The sequence below is a fragment of the Chiloscyllium plagiosum genome, chromosome 21, assembly GCF_004010195.1.
Source record: "Chiloscyllium plagiosum isolate BGI_BamShark_2017 chromosome 21, ASM401019v2, whole genome shotgun sequence".
In the NCBI taxonomy this organism is placed as follows: Eukaryota; Metazoa; Chordata; class Chondrichthyes; order Orectolobiformes; family Hemiscylliidae; genus Chiloscyllium; species Chiloscyllium plagiosum.
The window spans coordinates 46,439,221-46,449,841 of record NC_057730.1 but is presented as its reverse complement, the minus strand read 5'-3'; the positions used below and the strand labels follow the sequence as shown (position 1 = coordinate 46,449,841).

Below are 10,621 nucleotides of genomic sequence, written 5' to 3'. Positions count from 1 at the left end.
GCGTCTCGCTGGGTCCCGCTTGTGCCCCGCGATGGGCTCTCTGTGCTGGGGGACCGGCCCGCTCCCAGGCGGGGAACCCGAGCCCGAGCCCGAGGGCGGCCGCTCTGAGGCCGCAGCTGCTGCCGCTGGGGAGGGCACATCGGGCGGCCCCGGGAACAGGCAGCACCGCCGCCCCCAGGAGGAGAGGGTACAGGCGGCCAGCTGCAGCACGGAGAGCCGGCACCGACAGGCGGAGGCTGAGAGGGAGAGGAGGCTGCTGGAGACAGGCGAAGACATCGCCCTGAAATACATCCGGCCGGATGAGTGTGTGAGATACATGAGAGTGTGTGTGGATCCAGGTGAGCATCAGTACGGGGCTGCACCATCATACAATCGCCAAATCCATCCTCTAACCCTGTCCCTGCATCAACCTCCTGACAGATACTACACAAGAAAGAGGGACTTCAACCCGGGTCACCTGGCTCAGAGGTGGAGACACTACCACTAGATATTTGACCCCTAGATATTTGTGAAATCAAACTGTTCAGAGATGCACTGTCTCAGTGATTAAGCCCTACTACCTCTCAGTGCCAGACACCTGCGTTCAATTCCCTCCTCAGGTGACTTTGTGATTTGTACATTCTCCCAGTCTCTCTGTGGGTTTCCTCCCACACTCCCAAGCTGCACAGTTTAGGTAGATTGAACATGCTAAATTGCTCACAGGATTAGCCACAGAAAATGCATGGTTACAGGGATAGGATCGGGGTTGGAGAGTGAATCTGGGCACAATGCTCCTCAGATGGTCAGTGGTTGTTTGATTTAGCGCAGTCAGGTGTACCTACCTGCACTGAAAAGCTTTGTAGGGTAAGCATAGGAAACAAGTACATACACGCGATAAGGTACCTGCACAGAGCAAGGCATACACATCAATTTTCCTGCTCCTCAGATGCTGCCTGATGTGCTGTGCTTTTCCAGCACCACTCTCTGGCCCCTAAGGCATACAACAGGACTTTAAACTTGTGAGTCGTAGGGAAGGGGAAGGGGAAGGGAAAGGAAAAGCAACAGGGAGTATCGAGTTAAGTAGAAAGATAAGCAGTTGGATAGCGTGTGTGCAGGGTTTAAGTTCAAGGCAGACTAGGAATGTAGCAAAAAAGGAAGGATAACTTAGGTGGAGGTGATGGAAATCATGAACATAAGAAAATTAGCATTAAGGTGTTTTACCTGAATGCTTGAAGCATTCATAACAATGTAGATGAATTAACAGCACAAATCATTGTAAATTATTATGATGTGGTAGGCATCACAGAGACGGTTGCAGTGGGTTTAGGACTGGCAGTTAAACATCCAAGGATTTACAACTAATCGAAAAGATAGGGAGGTGGGCAGAGGGGGTGGGGTTGCCCTGTTAGTTAAGAATGAAATTAAATCTATGGCACTGAATGACATCGGGACTGGATGTCTTGAAATGCATAAAGGTGGATAAATCCCCAGGACCTGATCAGGTGTACCCTAGAACACTGTGGGAAGATAGGGAAGTGATTGAAGAAGTAACAAAGAGGATTGATGAGGGCAGATGTGATCTATATAGACTTCAGTAAGATGTTCGACAAGGTTCCCCATGGGAGACTGGTTAGCAAGGTTATATCTCACGGAATACAGGGAGAACTAGCCATTTGGATACAGAACTGGCTCAAAAGGTAGAAGATAGAGGGTGGTGGTGGAGAGTTGTTTTTCAGATTGAAGGCCTGTGACCAGAGGAGTGCCACAAGGATTGGTGTTGGGTCCACTACTTTTTGTCGTTTATAAAAATGATTTGGATTTGAGCATAAGAGGTATTGTAAGTAAGTTTGCAGATGACGCCAAAATTGGAGGTGTAGTGGATAGCGAAGAAGGTTACCTCAGATTACAACAGGATCTTGATCAGATGGGCCAATGGGCTGAGAAGTGGCAGATGGTAATCTTCAAATCTTCTCCCAAACTTTGAAGATGGAGTTTAATTCAGATAAATGAGAGGTGCTGCATTTTGGGAAAGCAAACCTTAGCAGAACTTATACACTGAATGGTAAGGTCCTGGGGAGTGTTGCTGAACAAAGAGACCTTGGAGTGCAGGTTCATAGCTCCTTGAAAGTGGAGTCTCAGGTAGATAGGATAGTGAAGAAGGTGCTTGGTATGCTTTCCTTTATTGGTTACAGTATTGAGTATAGGAATTAGGAGGTCATGTTGCGGCTGTACAGGACACTGTTGGAATATTGTGTGCAATTCTGGTCTCCTTCCTATTGGAAAGATGTTGTGAAACTTGAAAGGGTTCAGAAAAGATTTACAAGGATGTTGCAAGGGGTTGGAGGATTTGAGCTATAGGGAGAGGCTGAACAGGCTGGGTCTGTTTTCCCTGGAGCGTTGGTGACCTTACAGAGGTTTATAAAATTATGAGGGGCATGGATAGGTTAAATAGACAAAGTCTTTTCCCTGGGGTCGGGGAGTTCACAACTAGAGGGCATAGGTTTAGGGTGAGAAGGGAAAGATTATAAAAGAGACTTAAGGGGCAACATTTTCACGCAGAGGGTGGTATGTGTATGGAATGTGCTGCCAGAGGAAGTGGTGGAGGCTGGTACAATTGCAACATTTAAGAAGTATTTGTATGGGTATATGAATAGGAAGGATTTGGAGGGATAAGCGCTGGGTGCAGGCAGGTGGGTCTAGATTGGGTTGGGATATCTGGTCGGCATGGATGGGTTGGACCGAAGGGTCTGTTTCCGTGCTGTACATCTCTATGACTCTATGAAGTGGCGTTGAAATGCCCATCAGCCATGATTGAATGGCGGAGTGGGCTTGATGGGCCAAATGGCCTTACTTCCACTCCTGTTTCTTATGGTCTTAACATTACAGCTGCACGAGGTTTACATTAACTTCAATAAAGTTCATTCAGCAGCATTCAGCTTGGCTCTATACTAGAACACCTCTGAGCCAGTCCCAATTGCCCCAGAGGTGTATGTACTTTACCTAGTACTGCACCATAAGAGCCCCTGTTCTGCCTGTTATTAACTTTGACCCACTATTCATTGCTCCAGGCTGACCCCATTTGCACACAAACTCAACAGGAAGTGTGACATCTGTGTAAATGCTGAGAGTACTCCACTCGGGGGAATCATTGTGTTCATAACAAAATAACAAAAAACAGAAATAACAAAAAGTACCAATTCAATCTTTCTATAACTGATGTTAACAACTGGGACTTTTCTGGGGGTTGGGGACAGGGGTGGGGAGGTGAGGGAAGTACATCATTTTGCTGAAATTGGAATTACCTTTGCATTTGAACATGAGCTATTTTTCTTTTGCTTTTCTCCCTTGCTTCCCCACCGCCTTTTTTTCCTTCTTCCTCACCCAGCTATTCTGGAAGATGTTGGCGCATATATTCTGCTTGATGTTCTCAACTCGCTAGAATCTGAATATAGCATTGAAGCTCAGTCAGTTCCTTCCACTATCACATGGAGAAGAGAACTTCCTGAAGTCATGTTAAATGACTTGCCTGATGAGGTAAGGTGATAAGCCACATAACAGTTGACCTGCCTTTTAAAATGTGTCTTTGCTTTCAGAAGGTCAGGGCAGCTTATTACTGTCACTATTACCACACCACTGTGCCACATTTGGAATCAGGTCCGCATCTGACTCAACAACAAGATAGTTTAGGGAAAAGCGACACTCATCACTTTGTGCACAATTATGTTTTGAAAACAAAGCCAGAACTAGCATTGTCCTGGCTAGAAGTTCTCTCTCAAAACGGATACATTATATAATCTCTGTGTGAGAGCTATTGCAGTGTGTAAATTAAATACCACATATACTTCCACTATTAGGTATTAAAAGCTTTTGGATAAAAATGGTGCAAAATACACTTTTCTTACTGCTCATCATTATCTTTCAGCCAGGATGTTCAATATTCACTTGAACTAGGTATTTACAGTGACCACCTTCATAGGGATGATAGGAACTCAAGTCATTTTAAAGTTATGCCATTTTCTTTTTTATCCAGCATGTATCCAACTAAGGATGGATGTTTCTGAGGAAGGAATCGTACCACAGGGCTCTTTAGTAACTGTCAATCCAGACTGAAGAAAGGTTAATTTATACTTTGCTTGGTGTCTTGCACAACAAAGGGAATATTTGCTTCACTCTTTTGAAGTCATCTATCACAGCCCCTTTAACAAATAAAATTTCATAAATGTTTTGAAAATCAAACACCAAGCACTCATTCAGCTCTCACTTGCTCCCTCTAACTCTCCTCGTTGGTCATAGTCAGAGTTACACAACATCAAAATAGACCCTCGGACCAACCAGTCAATGCCGAACATAATCCCAAACTAAACTAGTTCCACCTGCTTGTTCCTGGCCCATATCCCTCCAAACCTTTCCTATTCATGTACTTATCCAAATGTCTTTTAAACATTGCAACTGTGTCCAGATCCACCACTTACTAAGGAAGTTCAGTCCACATGCAAACCACCCTCTATGTAAAACATTTGCCTCGGTCTTTTAAAATCTCTCTCTCCCCTTCACCTTAAAAGTCTTGATATCCCCCTAGTCTTGATATCCCCCATCCAAGGGAAAAGCCACCTACCATTAACCCGAGCTATACACTCATGGTTTTAAAGCCTCTATAAGGTCACCTCTCAATCTCTTACGCTCCAGTGAAAAATAAAAGTCCGAACCTTTCTTTAACTCAAACCTTGTTCTGCTATATGGGCTTGGTTGGTGTTCTGGACTATTTAACCATTGTAGGATACATACCTTGTCCAAAAAGGACTTCAAATTACATCCACACTGAAGCACTTTCCAGCAATGGTTACTCTGTAGCTTGTAGGGTCTAAGCACCTTGCTGCATTTTATTTGCCTCTGTGGTCCAAAGGACATTCAGAGAATTTTAGCTGCCTGGGTGCTGATATTATTCATGTTTGAGAGACAGTTTGCAGATAACTGCAATTCCAAATATTCCTCAGTTTTATTTTTGGGTGATCTTGGAAGAATTGCCTCATTCTTTAAACATTGTTTTTTTGAGTATGAATGCCAGGGTGAACTGTACCAGGAATAGGATAATAGGTAAATTGTTTACCTTTTGTAGTCTGCCATTTTGGGCAGTCTTCAATTCAGTTAGTGCTGTTCCAATACATTATTGCTCAGTCCTTTTTCCAATTTTCTGATGTTGTTACTTCACTGCAGCTGAAGAAATAGAAGGCGGCTGTAGAGTGTTTAATGAGGGTCTGCTCTTTAATCAGCCAACCATTATGGCATATTTTCAAACACTAATTGGATTTGAATTGGTGTATATTTGTTAACAAGTGATTTGTGCTTACAGACTAAAAATATGTACAAATCCAAGGAAGAAAATCAAATTCTGGTGCTGCTTTCACCAAATCATTTTCTCAAGATGGTCTGGTTACATAAACAGGTAAAAAAGCAATGTTTAAATATCTTAACAAGTGTAGTTAGCTGTATAGAGTTGTTGTTTATTGCATTTTCACAAGATGATTTCCATTGTAATATGAGTACAATGACTACAGTACCATATTTCCATCTACTTTATCAAAAAGTAGAAAAGCAACTTCTGAGTCCAAGCTACATGTACAATTCATCCAAAAAGCAAATTAGCATGAATATGCTGATCTGACAGTAAAATGATTAATGTGTGCTTTCTGCTGACAATCAATTTTTAATAAATAACTAATCACTGAAAAATACATTTGGTCAAAAGCTTTTTGTCTTGCATTCACAGGATATTTCACTAGAAGTAACATAAAAAGGAAATTTGCTTTGCAAATTGTCCTGGTGAACGTACGAAACATCTTTTTATAGCAGTATTCAAGCTTTGCATGATCAAGTGATCCAGGGGTCGGTTTTTGTCCAGTGTGTGCAGGAGGGTTTTCTGACACAATATGTAGACAGGCCAACAAGAGGCGATACCATATTGGATTTGGTACTGGGGAATGAACTCGGCCAGGTGTTAGATTTGGAGGTAGGTGGGCACTTTGGCGATAGTGACCATAATTTGGTTAAGTTTACAATAGCAATAGGTATATATTGCAGGTAAAGAGGTACAACTGGGGGAAAGGCAATTATGATGCGACTAGGCAAGATTTAGGATGCACAGGATGGGGAAGGAATCTGGAGGGGATTGACAGTTGAAATGTGGAGCTCATTCAAGGAATAGGTATATACTTATCAAGGTCCCGCAGTATCTTTATCAGACAGGGAGGTAGTTGTTGAGAGAAGGAGCCATAGTTTACTAAAGAAGTTGAAGCTCTTGTCAAGAAGGCGGCTGATGTGAAGATGAGGTGTGAAAGCTGACATAGAGGGCTTGAGTGTTATAAGTGAGCCAGAAAAGATTTAAAGAGTGGGCTAAGAAGAGCCAGGAGGGGACATGAGAAGTTGTTGGCAGATAGGATCAAGGAAAACCTTAAGGCTTTCTGTAGGTACATCAGGAATAAAAGCATGACTAGAGTAAGATTAGGACCAAAGGTAATAGTGGAAAGTTGTGTGCGAAATCTGAGGACATGGGAAAGCGCTTAATTAATACTTTTCATCAGTATTTACATTGGAAAAGGGCAATGTTAGTGAGAATACAGAGAACCAAGCTACAAGATCAGATGGGATTGAGATTGACAAAGAGGAAGTTTTAGCAATTTTGGAAGATCTGAAAATAGATAAGACTCCTGGGCCAGATGGGATTTATCCTCTGGGAAACCAGGGAGGAGATTGCAGAGCCTTTGGTTCCGATCTTTATGTCATCATTGTCTGCAGGAGTAGTGCCAGAAGACAGAAGGATTGCAAATGTTGTTCCCTTGTTCAAGAAGGGGAATCGGGACAACCCTGGTTATTATAGGCCAGTGAGCCTTACTTCAGTTGTGGATAAGGTGTTGGAAAAGGTTATAAGCAATAGGATTTATAATCATCTGGAAAGGAATAATTTGATTAGGGATAGTCAACATGGTTTTGTGAAGGGTAGGTCATGCCTCACTAACCTTACTGAGTTCTTCGAGAAGGTGACAAAACAGGTGGATGAAGGTAAAGTGGTTGATGTGGTGTATATGGACTTCAGTAAGGTGTTTGATAAGGTCCCACACGGTAGGCTATTGCATAAAATGTGGAGTTTCGGGATTGAAGGTGATTTAGCAGCTTGGATGAGAAATTAGTTAGCTGAAAGAAGACAGAGGGTGGTGGTTGATGGGCAACTTTCATCCTGGAGTTCAGTTACCAGTGGTGTGCAAGGATCTGTTTTGGGGCCACCGCTGTTTGTCATTTTTATAAATGATCTGGATATAAACGTAGAAGAATGGGTTAGTCAATTTGTGGATGACACAAAGGTAGGCAGAGTTGTGGATAGTGCCGAAGGATGTTGTGGGTTACAGAGATAAGATGCAGAGCTGGGCTGAGAAGTGGCAAATGTAGATTAATGTGGGAAAGTGTGAAGTAGTTCACTTTGGAAGAAATAACAGGAATGCAGAGTATTGGGCTCATGATAAAATTCTTGGCAGTGTAGATGGATAGAGAGATCGCAGTGTCCAGGTGCACAAATCCCTGAAAGTTGCCACCCACATTGATAGGTTAGTTAAGATGACATATGGTGTGTTGGCATTTATTGGTAGGGGGACTGAGTTTCGGAGCCACGAGGTTATGCTTCAGTTGTACAATACACTGGTAAGGCTGCACCTGGAGTATTGTGTGCAGTTCTGGTCACCGCATTATAGGAAGGATGTGGATGCTTGGAACGGGTTCAGAGGAGATTTACCAGGATGTTGTCTGGTATAAAGGGAGGTCTTACGAAGAAAGGCTGAGGGAACTGATGCTGTTTTGTTTTGGAGAGAAGGTTGAAAGGTGACTTAATTGAGACATAAGATATTCAGAGGGCTAGGTAGGATGGACAATGAGAGCTTTTTTCCTCAGATGGTGAAGGCTAACACAAGGGGAAGTAGCTTTAAATTGAGGGGTGATAGATTTAGGACAGATATCAGGGGTAGTTTCATTACTCAGTAGTTGGGGCGTGGAACAACCTGCCTGAAATAGTAGTAGACTCACTGACATTAAGGACATTTAAATGGGCATTGGACATACATATAGATAATAATGGAACAGTGTGGGTTAGGTGAGCAGATTATTTTCACAGGTCGGTGCAACATCGAGGGCCGAAGCGCCTGTACTGCGCTGTAACGCTCTATGTTGTAGGTAATCAATTCCACACCTGCAGTGTCGCATCAAATGTTTGAAAAAGTAAGAAGTCTTGAAACATTAACACATTCCTTCTCCACAGATGCAGCTGAACCTGCTATTTCTATCACTTCGTCTCTAATCTCATTATCTTTGCTCTTTCATCTGATTATCTTTGTTCATCTCTTTCTGATTTTTACTTTCCTTTTCTGTTGCCCTTTGCTTGCAGCTGGGAAGTACCCAGAAGGGAAAGGGGGAGAGCGCTAGTTATAGGAGATTCTATAGTTAGAGGGACAGACAGGCGGTTCTTGGTGTTCTGTCCTGCTTTCTATTTGTGTCATGGTCTGTTAAGGTGGGTGATAGCATTTCTGGTCCTTTTTCTCAGAGATTGGTAAATGGGGTCCAAATCGATGTGCTTATTGAGGGAGTTCTAGTTTGAATGCCAGGGCTCTAGGAATTCCCTTGTTTCTCTCTGTTTTAGCCTGTCGTGGGGTAGATATGTTGGCCTAGACGAAGTGGTGTCCTTCTTCATCTGTATATAAGGATACTAGTGATAGTGGGTCATGTCATTTGGTGGCTAGTTGGTGTTTGTGTATCTTGGCGAGTAGTTTTCTGCCTGAGGTAGTGTTTGTTGCAGTCCTTGCAGGGTATTTTGTAAATTACATTTTTTAGATTAGATTATTTACAGTGTGGAAACAGGCCCTTCGGCCCAACAAGTCCACACTGACCCGCTGAAACGCAACCCACCCAGACCCATTCCCCTACTGTTATCCCTTCACCTAACACTACGGGCAATTTAGCATGGCCAATTCACCTAACCTGCACATTTTTGGACTGTGGGAGGAAACCAGAGCACCTGGAGGAAACCCACGCAGACACAGCGAAAATGTGCAAAGTCCACACAGTCGCCTGAGGTGGGAAATGAACATGGGTCTCTGGCACTGTGAGGCAGCAGTGCTAACCACAGTGCCACCGTGCTGCGCATTTGTTAGCTGGTTGTTGGTATAGTGTCTTTTTGGTTCATCAGTAGCTGTTTGTGTGTTGGTAGGTTTGTGGGCTACCATGATGCCAAGGGCTCAGAGTAGGCTAGTAGTCATCTCAGGGGTCTTTGGTGTATGGTAGTTATTAGTATTAATGAATATGAATAAGTATTAGTAAAAGCAACTAGTTGCCTTCAAAGTTCAACTAATCCAGGTTAAACCTATATGTTGGACATTAGAAACCTTCAGTTCTTGAGGGGGAAAAAAACATTGGATTAAATAAACCTCCAGAATGACTTGAATTACATGTTGTTCTCCTATAACGTGCTGTAATTGAATTGATGAATTGGGGATGTTGTTTCCAAAGTGCAAACTTTTAAAACGTGTGTTGGCTGTAAGGTGATTATATCACGATACTAAGCACGGTTTCTAAAACACAACTTTTCTATAATGCAGGATCGCAAGAACACAACCAATACATTATATAAGAACTACCCGTATGGAAACCTAATGGTCAGATTTTCCACTTTAAACAGAATTGAATTTATAAATCAGGAAAAGCCACAAGTTCACTTGTATAATGAAGGAGACTGAAGGTCTTAAAATGACAGATTTTTGAAAAAAAGACTTTCATTCCTTTGGTAACTTAAGTATTAAAATACTTACCACCGTCTACAAACGACACAAATATTTGAAATATTTCTATTTTTACAGCAGATTCAAACAAACAATTTCTTCTTCTTTCATCAGAAAATGAAAGGCATTTTCACAGAAAACATCTATGAAACATTTGATAGCTTTATAACGAGGGTTCTGGACAAGCAACCTCTCAGAGCAGCCACATTAGCGGTCATTGGACTGGATACTTACACAAGGTAACTGTGGATTAAACTTGTAATTTTACGGACTAGTTGCTACCAAAGTACAGCACACATTCCAAACTTCCAGTTGAATCAAATATTTATCTGAAATATTGAAAATGGCTTTGTTGAAAGTATTTACGTGATTTCAGATGAAGTTTGCCTTTGCTGGGAAGGTAAGAAGTTTGAGTGGAGAAGGAACCCAAGACACTACAAGTGTAGTGTCTCCCACCCTCCCTCCTCCTTTAACCTAAAAAAAAGGACTCAGTCGGATGAACAGGTAAGCTACTTAGTGTTCTTGTTTTGGAAACTAAGTGTAGAGTAATGGCAGCGCAGGCAGTGGAATGTTCCTCCTGCAGGATGTTTGAGGTAGGGGTGACCACCGATGCTCCTGCTGACTTCATCTGCAGGAAGTGCAGCCAGCTCCTGCTCCTCACAGAACGCATTAGGGAACTGGAACTGGAGTTGGATGAACTGAGGATTATTCGAGAGGCTGAGAGGGTGATAGATAGAAGCTACAGGGACATAGTTACGCCAGAGAACAGAGGTAGCTGGGTAACAGTTAGAGGTGGGAATGGGAGGAAGCAGGCAGTGCAGGGATCCCCT

The 10,621-nt window shown here is 42.8% G+C and overlaps 1 protein-coding gene across 1 annotated transcript in view; it reads left to right on the top strand.

Annotated features, from left to right (window-relative positions):
- The first annotated feature begins 31 nt into the window (after positions 1-31).
- LOC122560452 (crossover junction endonuclease EME1-like) overlaps positions 32-10,621 on the top strand; it is a 23,401-nt gene continuing 12,811 nt past the window's right edge. Inside the window, exons 1-4 of the mRNA XM_043711085.1 lie at positions 32-338; positions 3,365-3,513; positions 5,330-5,422; positions 9,906-10,030. Coding sequence (XP_043567020.1) covers positions 32-338; positions 3,365-3,513; positions 5,330-5,422; positions 9,906-10,030 — 674 coding nt within the window. The remainder of the gene's footprint in view (positions 339-3,364; positions 3,514-5,329; positions 5,423-9,905; positions 10,031-10,621) is intronic.